General features: G+C 40.3%; 1 protein-coding gene across 1 annotated transcript; it reads left to right on the top strand.

Annotated features, from left to right (window-relative positions):
• The first annotated feature begins 812 nt into the window (after positions 1 to 812).
• Positions 813 to 14,860, top strand: LOC110049627 (spermatogenesis-associated protein 20-like). Its single transcript, XM_089289904.1, has 14 exons — positions 813 to 1,225; positions 2,246 to 2,310; positions 3,888 to 4,042; positions 5,924 to 6,070; positions 6,965 to 7,169; positions 7,563 to 7,693; positions 8,150 to 8,254; positions 9,248 to 9,322; positions 9,915 to 10,133; positions 10,783 to 10,975; positions 11,543 to 11,711; positions 12,285 to 12,493; positions 13,284 to 13,483; positions 14,187 to 14,860. The coding sequence occupies exons 1-14, from the start codon at positions 828 to 830 to the stop codon at positions 14,436 to 14,438; spliced, it is 2,523 nt and encodes an 840-aa protein (XP_089146030.1). The 5' UTR covers positions 813 to 827; the 3' UTR covers positions 14,439 to 14,860.
• Positions 14,861 to 15,795: the final 935 nt, after the last annotated feature.

Genomic DNA, 15,795 nt, shown 5'->3' on the forward strand with positions numbered 1-15,795 from the left:
TGTTAATGGAATGCCACTTCTAATTTAACACTGTGTTTTTTCTTCCGCTCCTCGCCTACGGCTATCTTTTATATTCGAATTTCATTTCTCTCTCTCAATAATAACAGTTTAAATTCTTATTAACTGATCAAAAACTAAAAGATCTGGATGCTTTTCGATGTTCATTTATTGGATTACTCGCCTTTGCGGAAGTTTATATAATTTTTTATTTTAATCTATTTCAAAAATAATTAAGGTCAATTAACGGAGAGACACGTAATAGAAATATTTTTGGGACAGGGTCCAAATTTTGGATTCAAATTATAATAGCTTTCTTGCTCAGACTTTTGTTGCGAGCTTAAAATGCCCTTGAACTATACATTATATTCATTTTATATTTATTTTATAAATAATCATTTTATATTTATTTATTTCATACAGAGCCAAGCGACAAAACATACCGTAAAAGTTTTATCTGAAATAAAGAATTGGACTTTTGAACTGCAAACGAGACTCTCTGTCTCTTTGCAATCGTCAAGTTGATTCAATGTCTCAGCTTTCTCAGTTACTATGAAATTGGGGTATCTTGAGAATTACTTATAGGAAGAAATATGCAATCGAGTCGTAATTAAACGGCTGAAATTCAGGGAAAGAATTTGTTTGACAAGAGTAGCCTACGTGTAGCGGCACCCACCCACCCGGTTTTCCTCGGGGGATGGCTACTCGTAGGCAAGGCCCGAGGAGCTAGGGGCTAAGCCACAGTTGTGTGTTTTGGGGCGGGGTTTTAATTGAGTCGATACTAGCAAACTTTAGGGGCTGGTTGTTCGAAAGCCGGTTAATAGTAATTCATGATTAATCGTGTGTTTTCACTAATTATCGCCATAAATTTGACAGTGAGCCATAATGTGGACAACACTACAATATCGTTACACCACGTATTTACCGTAAAAGCGACTCTGCTCAGTCTTCCTCTGTCCCACTCCCTTGGAAAGGTGAGCGTTCCTCATATGTTTCCCTTTACGAACTTTGCTCGCTGCTTTTCGAGATCGGTGTTCTTGAGATACGGGGCGAACGCTGCGACAACAACAGGCCTTTCCAGCAATTTCTATAGATACTCTTGGCCTATCCTTCGGACAATGGCATCGGCTAGTGGAGACGGAGAAGATGTGAAACCCAAACATACGAACCGTCTGCAGCATTCGAAATCCCCCTACCTTCTGCAACACAAGCACAACCCAGTAGATTGGTTAGTGTTAAATAGATAACTACATGTGGTGTTTTAGGAATTATTTAATTTCTTCCGGATTTTGGATTGCTAACAGTGCAGGCAAAATTTGTAGCCTTAGAATTTTGATGTAAATTTTTTGTTGTTGTCATAATCTTTATAGAGTTTTATTTGCACGTTTAATGATTACAGGCGTTGTCATTGGTTGATTTGTGTATCTCATGCCACCCTTATTTGTATTCATCTCTGTCAAAAGAATTATTCTGCCCCAACAAATAACAAGCTACAAGAAAACGTAATTGAATTCTTTCTCTCAAAGTTGTCATCAAAGATGGAAACATGGAAAAAAATTCAAACTCAAAACATTGTGGTGTATGTAATCAGACTAAATGAGGGGGGGCATTGGGGTTTGGTTAGTAATGGTAACAGGACAGAGTGGAGTGCAATTCAGGGGGCTATCACGCAAGTTCTTTCAAAATTGGTTGAGCGCGAAGCACCAGGCTAATTTGAAATTACGAGCGTGATTACTCCCTCAAGAATTTTGTTATAGGTACAATATTTATATTTTAATCGATTTTTCAGTTGTGAGATATCTGTTGCAGTTTTCTGTTTCTACCTCCTTCAGCATTTGGTTTTCAGTTTCTGGTGATAAGAAAAGCAGTATTTTGGTTTTGTTTTTTTCTTTCCTTGTTCCTGGACCTTGTTAGTTCTCCACAGTCAATCCCTTTAGGTTCACTGGTGTGCATTGCAGCCAAATTTAGTCCATTTGGTTTATTAGCTCCCAGCTGTGTTAATCCCCAACCAGAAATTGAAAACTGGACAGTATAAAGATAAAATTATTTTCTAATTTATACTTTATTGATATCGAGATAAACTGAAGAAAGAGAGCGTAATGAGACGCATTTAACATCATGGGCTGCAGCTATGTCTGTTGCCAAGAAAAGGGATAGATGAACTTAGGTAACTGATCTCTGGCCCAATCTCCCACCTGGGGCGAGGAACTGAGTTATGTTATTGATATCATGTGGCTTAATTTGCCAGGTTTCCTTGGGGAGATGAAGCATTTGAAAAGGCCAAAGAAGAAAACAAACCTATTTTCTTATCTGGTGAGCAAGTGCTATAATAAAACAGATTTTAAGTAGTGTCTATACTGGCACACAATGACTTTCTCCCATTCCCACCCTACACTCAGGACTCAAAAAAAAGCTTGAATTCCAACTTGCCTTTTGCATAAGCAGCTCTCAAATTTTGCTTGCCTTGAGCAAGTCTCAGTTTACTTTTTTATTTAGTTGGTTGATGACTTGCCTTGGCCCTTGCCCATTGGGCAAGTGAGAATGAAAAATTACTTGTCCCAGATGACTGGACAGCATTTTTTCAAGCCCTTAAACACTGCTCCATGATTACAGATATAGTACTTATCTTTCGGTAGGCCAGTGACACCTTCTAACTAACCTATAGAAGTAGTTGTTGGGCAACCCCTAGACCTTACTCCATGAGCCATTGCGGCGGGTTCCAGTATAGGAGTGTGGAACCAACTTCATTCCTGTGTCTTTTACACTGTAGATCCAATTTTCAATATGCTTTTGAAAACTTGCCTAGATATCACACAATTTACTATTTAAAGATTTTAAGGAAAACGACCAATTTTTTAAGTTTGCAAGACATGTTTCGACAGAGCTTCTGTCATCTTCAGTTGAATGAATGATTACAAAGCAAGTTGAATAATAAGTAGGCAAAAATGCTAATTAAGACAAATAGTAACAACAGAACGTGAAAAGGTGTAAGTTAAAAGGATAATTTTAGATTTACATGGTGTAATTGCTGATTGAAGGAAGGTAGTTCTTTTTGAATATGAATAGCCTCCTTTATCTTGAGTTGAAAGCTGGTAGTGGCGTGATCTAAAATATGAAAGCAGTCTATTGAACACAATGAGCGACAACGTTCAGAATTCTGAAGATAATGTGCCTTATTTATAATAAGAAATTTATTTATGGGAAAGCAGTACATGTTGTTATTTTTCTAGTTTATTTTAAAAATAGATATTTTTAATCAGGTTCCAAAATTTTATAAATTTGATCCTGTTATGTTAATCATTACGTACAGGATTTAGATATTATATGGTAACTCAACTAACAGACACTTACACAAAGGTGTTGACGAACACCTCATATTAATATATGTGGACGCACTTAACCTTTGTTCCAGCTATATTCAACACAACATAAAAAACCTTCCTTAATTAACCAATTAATTAATTGATTAATTAATTAATTAATTAATTCTGTTCCCAAATGTATTCCACTTACTGGAGGCTCGACTAACAGTTAATCAAGAACTATTTAATATGTTCAAAACAAAACTACGTAGAAATTATTTATCATGTAAAGAAAAACATGTCAATGGGCAAGTACAGTGCAAACAATTTCACTAGAAATAATGATCTTGTCTGTTCTGGTTTGTGTTTACTAATGCAAGGGCTTCAAGTGGAAGGGTTGTAAAGATTGATTTATATTTTGGGTAGAAAGAAGATCGACGTATTTTGCCCAAGAACACAATCCAGAGCTATTCATCTTGAGTCCAAAGTATTAGCTATAGATTTCAGAACCCTACTGCCTTAAGCGCCAAAATGATTTAAAGCTCAAGTTCTTTCCCTTATGTGTAAATTTATCCTTTTCTTTTCCAGTGGGTTACTCCACTTGCCATTGGTGCCATGTGATGGAGAGAGAATCCTTTGAAAGTGAAGAGATTGCACAAATCCTCAATGAAAAATTTGTTTCTGTAAAAGTGGACCGAGAAGAAAGGCCTGATGTGGACAAAGTCTATATGACATACATACAGGTAGCACTTTAAGACTATAAAGAACAATGTTTTTAAGTTTACAAGCCATGTTTGGACTTGTTGTGACATATCTGTATTCAAGTTACATGTAATATTATTCAAATAATATTTCAACAAAATTTTGTATTAAACTGATATTATGGCAGACATTTCTGTCAAAACATGTCTTGCAAACTCAAAAATAATGCATGGTGGTTTTGTTGGTTATCTGTAGTGAAGATGTTTGGATTCAGGTTCTTGAGGGGAGATTGCTGTTGTAAATGGTCACTAGTTGAGATCTTTATGCCCGGAAAGAGGGGTGCACACAAATGTGTGTCCTCATAAAGGGATTTGTTGTTGTACAAGGGAGGAGGATGAAGAGGATCATGTACTAAGAGATAGTGAAAACTACTTAGGAGAGAGGATTCTGAAGAGGACAGTGTTCTTGCCAAAATTGGACTGTCTGGCTCTGAAGAGGGAGAGAGGATAGCAATGAGTTTAAATGTAGCTTGAGACTGGAGCCTGTGGCTACAGATGTTTCAGTTGTTCACAAGATTTTAAGAGTATCAGGGTTGGACACTTAATTTTGACAGTACTCACCATTCGGGCGAGTGATCCTCAAAATGCACTCGCCCAGACCAGTTTTCACTCGCCCAAAAGTTTACCCCTTCCCCTCGTATTCTCTCGTATCACAGGCAGCTCTTCGGGCTTTTTTGTTCTTTTTCTCATCAACAACTTTAGAACTTCAGAAATATATTTCCACATTTTGGCTGCGATCAGTTTACTCTGCTTTTAAACTTCCTGGGAGAACATGCATTGATCAGAGTGCTGGGAAAACAGGAAAACAATTCGCTTGTAACGTCGAGCACGTGGCAGACCGAGGATTATTACTTCAATGAAACATTTGACTAGCTTTAAACCCTAAGAAAACACATTGGAGGTTCTTTATATTAGTAGTTTTTTATTTGATGAATTTTCGTCCGATCCCTGCAGTTTGTGAGTAAATGTGTCTGTTCTCCTTGGGTGCCATGTTTACCTGATCACCGATGGCTCGATAGTGACCAGCAGAATCACTTTGTTTAAGTACATGCATTATGTAATTATTTCTAGGAGGAAGCCATATTTGTCTATGTTGCCTTTCGGCGCCAATTTATTAGACAGTTTGGAATATAAAACTTTGTAAAATAGAAATGGTAAGTTTATGTTTAAAGATTTTCTCGGCAAAATGGAATGTAAAAAACAGTGTTTATTTTGCAATTTAATTAATTTCTTGGTGACAAAATCGTACTTGCCAAACGGGCGAGCGATCAATGACTTGTGTTTGCCCAACACTTAAGACACTCGCCTGGGTGAGCAGGTGAGTGCTAATGTCCAGCCCTGGGTAGGGAAACCCGTTTCTGGGTCTTTGTACATGGAGAAGTCAAAATGTATGAGTAGACAAAACGTAAAAGGGCAGGGTAGAAGGGGTGGAGGGGTGGGGGGCAGAAGTTAGTTTTGTTTTGCCAAGGCCTCCCTAATGACAAGTTCCTCCAGTCAATTATGTCTACTTGTGGTGTTCACTCACTGTGATGTCTTCTATGGTGACAGCAAAACTTTGTAAATAAATGGTTATGTACAACACAAGCATCCACCCACTTATAATCAGCCTGTGAACAGGCTCTGGTTGTAAGGGTCTGACTGCAGCTGCAAGGGCTGAGAAGGAACTGGGTGAGAATGAAGTGGCCGAGGTGGGGAATACGGTGGGGGCTGGGGCCCTTCCTTTCTCTTTTCTCCTCTTTCTTCCTGCTTTCTCTTTGCCCCATCCTCAACTAGAGAGCCTGTTCACAGGCTACTGATAATGTGCAATTAAAACTACAATAATATTGTATAAAGCACTATTGTTGTTGCTTGATGTTCTGACAGGCTATGACAGGGGGAGGTGGCTGGCCTATGAGTGTGTGGCTAACACCCGACTTGAAACCCTTTGTGGGTGCCACATACTTTCCGCCTGAGGATCAGGTTGGCGGTCGACCAGGATTCAGAACTATTCTCAACCATATTTCTAAGCAGGTTTGGCTCACAAGTATTTATCTAAGATAATGCCAGTCATTTTGGTGGTCACAAATTTTTCAACTAAAATTATCAAATTAATTAAAATATTGTTTTGATTGCATTGGCTTTAAGCTGAGTTGTAACAACTTGACTAACTTGACTGACATTCTAGATTGTGCCAAGTTCACTAGTAGCAGTTATAACAATGCTGATCTTATTTGGAGATTGTGGGTTAAAATCCCACCAGAGTCAAAGATTCTGTTTGTACTCCCAGAGGTCTAATTTCCTATTTCCTTCCTGATTTCAAAGTCCTGATTTCAAAGAAAGTATTGCTTTCTAGCACACTTGAATAAACGAGATAGTTAAATTCTTTTCATTACTGTCAGTTTGCTCATGAACAAATTATACTAGTTACTTTGCTTGAAGCAGGCCTTTTGGCTTTTCTTCAGAAGCTATAGGGAAGTTTTTTTGTAATGTTAATATGCCATAGTTAGCTATATCCTAATCACTTTAGTGTAAAAGTTTGAGTCTGCATATGAGCTGAGGGGCCCATCAGGCTGGAGCTTATCCCAGTTTCAGTAGCATGAAGTGACTAGGAGTATTTCTACTCCCCCCTGGATCGGATGTTAGTCCATGGTAGGGTTATCCCCAGCATTAATTCGCCAGTACTCATTTGTACACGTAGGTGAATAGAGGCACTGTGAGAGTAAAGTGTCTTGCCCAAGAACACAACACAGTGTCCCCAGCCAGGGCTTAAGCCCGGGCCCGTTGATCCGGAGTCGAGCACACTACCCATGAGACCAGCAGACCTCCTTTAAATGTAAACAAACATATTTTTCCCCAGAACATTCTAATTTGATTCATTCTGCTCCTATCTGAGCCTTATTGGTTGTATTTTTCCTGTGTTTTCAGTGGCAAGAAAACAGAGACAAACTGACTCAGCAGGCAAATATAATTTTAAATGCCATCCAGCAACACACAGGAGAAATGCACAAGGCAAGCGAGACAGGAGACATGCCTAGTACTGAGTGTATTGACAAACTGTTAAGTGACATGAGTACAAGTTTTGATGAGGAGTATGGTGGATATGGTGGAGCACCAAAATTCCCACAAGCAAGTGAGTGAGACGTGTGAATAAAACATTATTTAACCTTATTTTTTAAGCAGTCTCCAAGGCCAAATTTTCTCACATTGTCAGAGCATAGTCTGGTGTTACATGGTTGTTTGTAGCATGAAATGACAAGCAGCGCATTTGTTGCTCCTACTCCCCCTGGGTGGCATGCTAGTCTCTCCTAACATCCCTTCCCCCCAGAATTTCGACAAGTAACGGGTTCCAGCTAACAGATCACCAGAACCATTACTCCTGGGTGAAGGTGGAACTGTGAGAGTTCACGAGCTGTCCGGTAGTCAAGGACCCATTGACAAATAGGAGGCCAATTTGCCGACGTAAAGCCACTGCCCTTGACCCTAGCTTACAAATGAGTGACCTAAAATTTCATTTCCTTTGCAGCAAATTTTAACTTTCTGTTGCGGTACTATTCTTATAAGTCTGATACTGAAGATGGTAAGAAAGCACTTGGTATGGTGGTAAAGACGCTGGAATTCATGGAGAAAGGTGGAATACATGATCATGTTGGACAGGTTAGCATTGAAAAATTACTCCCTTTTAAATATGCCCCATTTTGAACATTTCAATAAGCTCATTTTCCCTTTTCCAGGGTGATAAACCAAATCAGGTCATAATCTGGAAAGCAATTTTATTTTGAGGCAACTCAAAATAAAATACTTAATATTTATTAATTTTAGGATTACAGTGGAACCCCACCTTATGGCCACCTTGTTATTGCAGCCACTTTATTCTGGCCCAAACAAAAGCTCAGTCAGTCATTTTCCTATTTATAAAATTGGAATTTTAATGGTTGGAAGAAATCAAGATGGATTTTAAGGTTAAATTCTGGAAGATGTTTAGAAATCAAACCTGCATCAGCATGGGGTGGACAGAAAGACAAGCACTTGTTACTTTATTAAGGAAGCTTGACTGTATTTCATGATATAGGTTTTTACACAATAGAGACAATTGATTCATATGTTTGTTAGGGATTTCACAGGTATTCAACGGATCGTTTCTGGCATGTACCTCATTTTGAGAAGATGTTGTATGATCAGGCACAACTGGCTGCCCTGTATGCTGATGGGTACCAGGTAAGAAAAACTCAGTCAGTAAGCCCTTTCTTGATGAAATAAAAAAAAACAAACAAACAAAAAAAAGAAGCAGTGCATGAGGGCTTATGAAAAGTTATGAAGACTTCCCTGGGGTTTTGGGGAACAGGAAAACATGATCATTGATTTCAAGGGACAAGAGATACATTGTTAGATTAATATGAGGTCAAAGGAAACTTTGATGAAAAATTTAGGGAACTATGGAATTTATTAAAAGGGAACAAGGGTTTTCAAGGGATTAAGGGAACTGTTGACGTGCTACCCCCTCCCCCTCACCCTGGGAGGCCTTCAGCTATGCGGTGAAGAGAAACAAGAAAAAAATATTGTCGCTCTATTAGCAGGGAAAACAACAGTCAAGTTTGAATTGAGTCTGATAGGTCTGAGAGTGATTTTGAATATTGATATGGTCACTTGAAGAGTGAAGTAAAGTTTGAAAAGAAAAGAAATGAATTTTCGTCACTGAATTTATGATTGTCAGGGGGAATGCTTGACCAGACTTGATTCTACATGTACCTTAGTTGACACTGATCAAACATGATTATGGTCAGTAAAAGTTAATAAATGATTAAAAATTCTAGAATTTCTTGAGGTTATGATAAACATGGGAATCTTTATGTTCGTCGATAAAGTTCTTGTCTTTGATGGAATGCCACGCTTTTAAAAACAACTGGGAACAGGCGTCGAAAATGGCTAAATTGTGAAAGTCGCTCCTGCTAGGGGTGTTGGGCCAGAAGGGAATTTTTATCAGAGGAGGTGACGACCTTTGAATGTTCATTTGTTCTAGTCTTGAAAGCACGTGCTGATCGGTGAATGAACAAAGCATCAACTCATACATGCATGGACTAAAGGGACTGATACGTTGTAGGGAAGAATAATTTTTGACCAGTGTCAACCCAGGCTATGCTATATCACAAATGTGCCTGATTACAACTAGGCCATTTTTGACTTAATTAATATTCATGGTCTTTTTTTCAGGCCAGCAAAAACGAGAACTTTGCAGAAACTACCCGAGACATATTGTTGTATGTTATGCGTGATTTAAGCCACAAGGTAAAGGAAACTGCGACTGTCATGTTTCACATAATTCGCATGTTGAGAGAACAGTGTTGGCACTCGGCCAGTTTTCCAAAGGAAGCGTCCTGGGCCCCTCAGCTTCAAACTTTTAGGGGTCCTGCACAATTTTAAGCATCCTCATATATATTGACTGTCTTAGAATATAAGTCTTTTTGGCGCCATTTTTCATCTTAACTCTTTCACATTGTAACTCTCACAGGATAGAGAAAGAGAGGAAGTCTGGTACTGATCCAATTTGGCCATGTTAAATCATTCGTATGTTTATTCAAATTTATTGATGAGTGTCTTCAACCACTCACTTTCCTTTTCTTTGATTGAAGTTAAGACCTTTTAGGGTAAGATTGTTTTTGTACAATTTGGTAGCGTATTTTTTCTTTCATATCATCTTCTGGTATTTTATTTCATTCGAGTTAAACTTAAATCCGCGCGTCCTAAGGACGCGATGGGCCCTGTGTTTGCGCGTCCTGCGAGAGTTTTATGCGCACATACGCACGACTGATTTGTTTGTAAACACAAACTCTTAGAGAGAAATTTATTATGATAATCATTTTCCCCCTTTTTTTTTCAGGCTGGTGGTTTCTTTTCTGCTGAAGATGCCGATTCCTTGCCGAGCGAAACAGACACTCACAAGAAAGAGGGAGCCTTCTGCGTGTGGGAGGAGGAAGAGATTAGAAAGCTGCTGCAAGAAGAACGAGTCACAACGAAATCTGGCGAGAGCGTCCCTGTGTTGTACCTGGTCTTAAAGCATTATGGGGTGGAGAATGAGGGCAATGTCAAAGCTCATCAGGTAAAACCAGTAAGACCGGTTGGAAACATGTAGCTTCCTCCTACCCAGACCCCCTTATGGCTCATCACGCGATCTTTTCGCTGCTAGCATGTCTTTCTGTGAAGAACCAATGGTGGTAGGCGTAGACATAGACAGCAATTTTTCTTGGACAATTCTGTTCAAGGGGAAACGGTGCAATGGGGTGAACCCTATGTGAAGTAGCAACCCGTGGTGTGTATTTAAATTTGATTTCGAGAAACTTTATTTTACGGGAACCCACAATCATACTTTAATTTGACTTTTGTGTCTAATGAGAACAGTATTCGGGAAATGATAGCAACACCTGACTCGTCCCCAGTCGTCTTCATACAACACGCGGCACGGGGCAAGGTTGGGGAGCAGCAAGGGGTGGCTTTTTTCCTACCGATCTCACCCTGCGTTCCGACCTCGTCCCGTGCCACGCGCCTTATGAAGTTGTATGGAGACGAGTGGAGACGAGTCAGTAGCAACACATTATGAAGTGAGGATAGATATCCATGGCGAGGTTCTAAACTGATTACACTCTGGACAAACTAGAAGTCGTTTGAAATTCTAATGTTGTAAAAACCTTGTTGCAGCGTGGAATTTCTGTAGCACTTCAGTAATCTGCTGTCCTTTTGTTTTCTTGCAGGACCCTCACAGGGAACTTCGAGGCAAGAATGTCCTCATAGTGCGAGGCAGCTTACAAGAGACAGCTCGACTGAGTGATGTGGATGAAGCAGAAGCAAAGGAGCAGCTAGCTCGAGCTCGGGAAATCCTGTTTGAAGAGCGACGAAACAGACCACCACCTCACTTGGATACTAAGATGATCACAGCTTGGAACGGTAGGAACTCTTCTATTAACTTTTGAATGTATTCAGAGCTGCTGTCATGTGTAGATCTAACGAAATACAAAATGATAACTAGCGAATGAACCAATCAGATGACGAAGCAAAATCATTAAGCAGGTGCCAAGTGCGGGAAAACGCGCGTAAGCGAAGCCAACTGGTTGGTTTTGATCTTGCTCCTGGTTGGTTGAAATCTCAACAAGTTCACTCTAACTAGGTGTAGCACGTATGCGAAACCAAAGCAAGCATTCATAAATCACGTGCAGCGCAGTAATCAATCAAAGGAAATTGTTGTCTTCTCAACCGATCAGATGCAAAGCCCAACCAACTAGAACTTTTTTACGTATATTTTCCCGCGCTTTTCATTGCGTTATTTGTTGTTGTACTGATTCTCATGGAGAGGACCAAAGTACCTACATTTGTTTTATTTTTTGGTGCAAGAAAATAAATTTGGCGTTCAGCTTTAGATTCATCACAGAGAATCCAAACGATGGAGCTGGAGCAGGTTTTTACTCCTCTGTAACTCGATTGCTGTCAAATTGAAATTGTCCCGTGTTTTTCCAGGTCTAATGATTTCTGGTTTGGCTCGGGCGGCTCAAGTTCTTGGTGAAGATGTGTACGAGAAAAGAGCAGCTAAAGCAGCCGAGTTTGTGAGGAAACACTTGTTTGACGAGAAATCTGGAAAACTCTTGCGCAGTTGCTACCGAGGGGAAAGTGGCGAGGTGATGCAGATGTAAGTGCCTAGAAAATGTAGGAGTTGTTCATGTCCCTTTCTTGGTTTGTTTTGAAATGATATTTTCACCCTTATTTCTCAGTACCGTACCGTACTGTATAGTCCCGCTCAGTAGCTTTCACTTGGATGGTCACGCACTAGGGTTTCATCTACCTTGCAAAGCATAATAAACAGTACCTTGTGACAGTACTTTCATTTGAATGGTCACGCACTAGGGTTTCATTTAGCCTGCGAGCAGGCTCACGTTGGAGCAAGAGCGCGCGGCGTAGCCGCGGGCTCGAAATCGAGCGGCGAAGCCGCGAGGCACCTCTTCACCAGACTCCTTCCCGCCGCATCGCTTTGCTCTTCGCCGCTCGCGCGCTTGACTCAAAGATGAGCCTGCTTGCAGGCTAGGATTCATTTATCTTGTACAGCATAATAAGCAATACCTTTTGACAGTACTGCTCAGTAGCTTTCATTTGAATGGTAACGCACGAGGGTTTCATCCATCCTGTACAGCGTAATAAACAGTACCTCGTGAGATTACTGCTTAGTAGCCTCAATTTTCTTCTTTTTTCTCTCTTTTCCTTTTAGCGACGCACCTATTTTCGGATTTGCTGACGACTACGTGTTCATGATTCGCGGATTGTTGGACCTGTATGAAGCATCCCTGGACGAGCAGTGGTTACGATGGGCCGTGGAGCTACAGGCCAAGCTAGATGAACTGTTTTGGGACAGTACTGGGGCAGGGTACTTCATGGCGACCCCTGATGATCCTTCCATTCTTGTCAGGATGAAAGAAGGTTAGGAGAGAGTTTTGTTTGCTTGTCATAGTTGGACGAACGAGTGTCATTTTATGACAAATCGTATTGAACGATTAAAAAAAGGCAATCGAGTTAAACAACAACACAAGTACAAATTTTTACTCCAATTCTTATCGATTTTGTCGGTGACGACCTCTTAGCGACGTTTGATTTGACTGGTAAGATTGGACACGAATTTTATCCATCTTATCGAGAGCCAGATATTTTCTGTACAATGGAAATAGGTACGGAGGCTGTGTATACTGGAGTTAAAAAGTATTGCAACATTGCGATTGTTAACCTCATTAATAAGTCGGAAAATTAACTTTGAATGCAAGTTAAACATAGTCGTTGACTTGATATGCTGTGCTACATGGGTTTTCCTCAGGTATTATCTCAATCAATACTGTGACAAACGTCGCAAAATGTAAAATGAATCCCAGCCATATTGGGAAGTATGAGCCTCAGTTTACAAGTTCGTCCATATCACAACCCATTACTGTCCCAGTAAACTTTATTTAGCCTCATATTCTTATTCGGCCCTGGGTTTTGTCGAGATCAGGTCTACATTAATTTTACCAATGTTGCTAGGTTTCAACTTTTATAACCGAGCTTTCTTCAATCTGAACAAGAATTTTTAAGAAGATATTTCTAGACCGGCCTCGATCCCAGGTTCTCTCTCCTTTACCAATTACCTCCCTTCTCAGGCAAAGTAGAGAGAGCCTGAGATCGAGGTTGTTTTTCGACTTTGGTAACAGTAGAACACTGACAAGCGTTGTTTCTTTTGTAGCTCAAGATGGTGCGGAGCCTAGCGCTAACTCGTCATCCGTCGGTAACTTAATAAGATTATCCAGCTACACTGACCAGAAGGAATATTTCACACGGGCAGAGGAGATTATCAAGGCCTCCGTAACCCTTTTGTCCAAGCTTCCTCTTGCACTGCCCGAGTTGGTTTCAAACTATATCATGTACCTTCATCCCAAAAAACAGGTAAAGCATTCCGGTGTACATTTTGATTACTGTTGGTACTTTTTTTGTGCAAGAAACTCATCTGTCTATATTTGAAGGGAGATATTTCGCGACACTAAATGTGCAGTTCACACGAATTATTCCAAATCGGGTCATCAATAATTTTCGTTTTCTCTTCTCACAAATCTCAGTGCGATACCAAACAAAGAAACTGAGTTCAAAGAAGTGATTGGGTGATTTTTTTCGGTATTTTGGGAAAGGGGTCGTTCATACGACCGGGAAAGTTAATAGCAAGCGTAGCTGGTGGTTTAGTTGGGATAGAACGCGCGATTGAGCAACGGCGATGAGCCATTTTTCCTTCCAGGCCACTTTTTCACGGATCACGCTCTTTTCAGTCATCTTCTCCAACCAACTAACTAAACCGCCTGCTACGCAGGCTAGAAAGGTAACGGAAATAAAGTCTGATTTCCAGTATCTTCGCTCGTGATTCCTCGTTATGAAGGGTGGAGACCCTGGGTGATAGAGAAGGGTGTTTTTGTATCCAGCTAAGTGCGTGTGAGTTGCGTGACAGAAAGTGGGCCAGAACGGGACGTGGACTATGGTGATGCGGGTTGCCTTGAAGTCATCATAATTTTACTCTGCTAATACCCGTCGGTTCAAGCTCTGTACATGTCACAGCTTGAAAAACATTTGTGTTTGTCTAACAGAAATCCTCCATTTTCAGATCATTATCGCTGGTGACCGGGACTCAGCGGACACTAAGGATCTTCTAAAGTGTGTTCATTCGCACTACATGCCAAACAAAGTGCTCATGCTATGTGATGGCAACCAAGATAGTTTCCTCGCTTCTAAGCTGCCTGTTTTCAAGACGCTGGAACGGAAGGAGGGCAAAGCCACAGCATACGTCTGCAAGGACTATACTTGTTCCCTACCGGTGAACTCTGTAGACGAACTGGAAAAGATTTTGTCGAGATAAAAGGTGCAACTTGGTTGGTTTTTTTTTTCGTTATGCAAACGTAGTCGTTCGTATGAAACATCTGGTTTTGTGCCTCGAGGATGTAACTGACATTCAAGTCTATATATGGTCCAGTGGGGAGCGCCTGTTCTGACCTCGTTGCCAGGATTTCTCTTCTTTTCTCGCTCCAGGGGATGGGAAGAAGTCTGGGAACGATTTAGCGCCATTTCGTGTTGCGCCACTAGTGAACGAAACAAGGAAGTAATTTTTTTTTTCGATTAATAGACTACTGTAATTTAAACGAATTGAGTTAAAGAACTCTTAATAGCATGTACGACTTTTAGAGGATTGCCTTTACAATTAGATTCCGCGTTAACTTTTACGTAAAACTCTGAGCCAGGTTAACGTAGTTAGGATTTATGAAATAAAAAAATTTAACCTAATATGCTGTCTCTGTTTCGTAAGCCAGGACCTTCACCTGCCAGCAAATCAAGTGGTTTCACTTGATTTCTTCGTTAGAAACAAAACGGGAAGAAGAGAAACCATTGCAAAACTTCCCCGTTCTTGTGTCTTGAGTAGATGTTTTCAACTCTTGCAGTATCGGGAGATGGACCAGAATGTGTTGTCTCTTAGACAAGTGAAGTGTAATACAAACTTGGTTTTAAAAGGACCCTTTCATTGCCCTTGAACTTAAGGCACCCTAATTTCGAGGAATGCAACGTTTCCTTGCCCTATCCGACATTTGTACGTTTTTTTTTTTCAAGACAACCCTACTTAAATATATATTAGAAATATTTTTTTCCGTCATGATCAGTCGAAACCCAGGGTCGCTTCAATTTGGGGTGCTTTAAAACGTTTATACAGGGTGAGAACATGACCAAAGAGGCGAGAAGGTCGCCTATGCATGGATGTTTCCCATTTTCTTTTATACATAGATGGAAAAAGATCACTTTCGCGACAGAGAAAAGAAAACAGGGAGGGGTTGAAATGCCGAGAACTTGTCGCAAATGTCGAGTCTTAAATTGAAGGTGTTTACTATTTGAATCCCGTGCGATGACCGTTAAGGTCACGTTTTTTTCTAACATCAGTGAACAAGCCAAAAGAGATGGGCCTGACAATTTACAATGCGGTACTCAGTTATTGTTTTCTCTTGAGGAAAGACTGAAGAGACGAGCAAATGGTAAAGAAATTTCTGACGTTCCAGTCTAAAGAGATAAAAAGAGGAGTTCCTCTGGAGATAGTCCGTAATTTCCGAGCTGATTTTCCGGGATGTTACTGTTTATTTGAAATTTCCGAATTTTTGAGCTAACTGAATGGCAAGCACCCCAGGGTTGGAGGAAAGCGAAGGGATCGAGTGGATGTCCAATCTTGACACTTG

This window comes from Orbicella faveolata, unplaced genomic scaffold, assembly GCF_042242905.1.
Source record: "Orbicella faveolata isolate gen_17 unplaced genomic scaffold, um_ofav_v1 contig_2, whole genome shotgun sequence".
NCBI lineage: Eukaryota > Metazoa > Cnidaria > Anthozoa > Scleractinia > Merulinidae > Orbicella > Orbicella faveolata.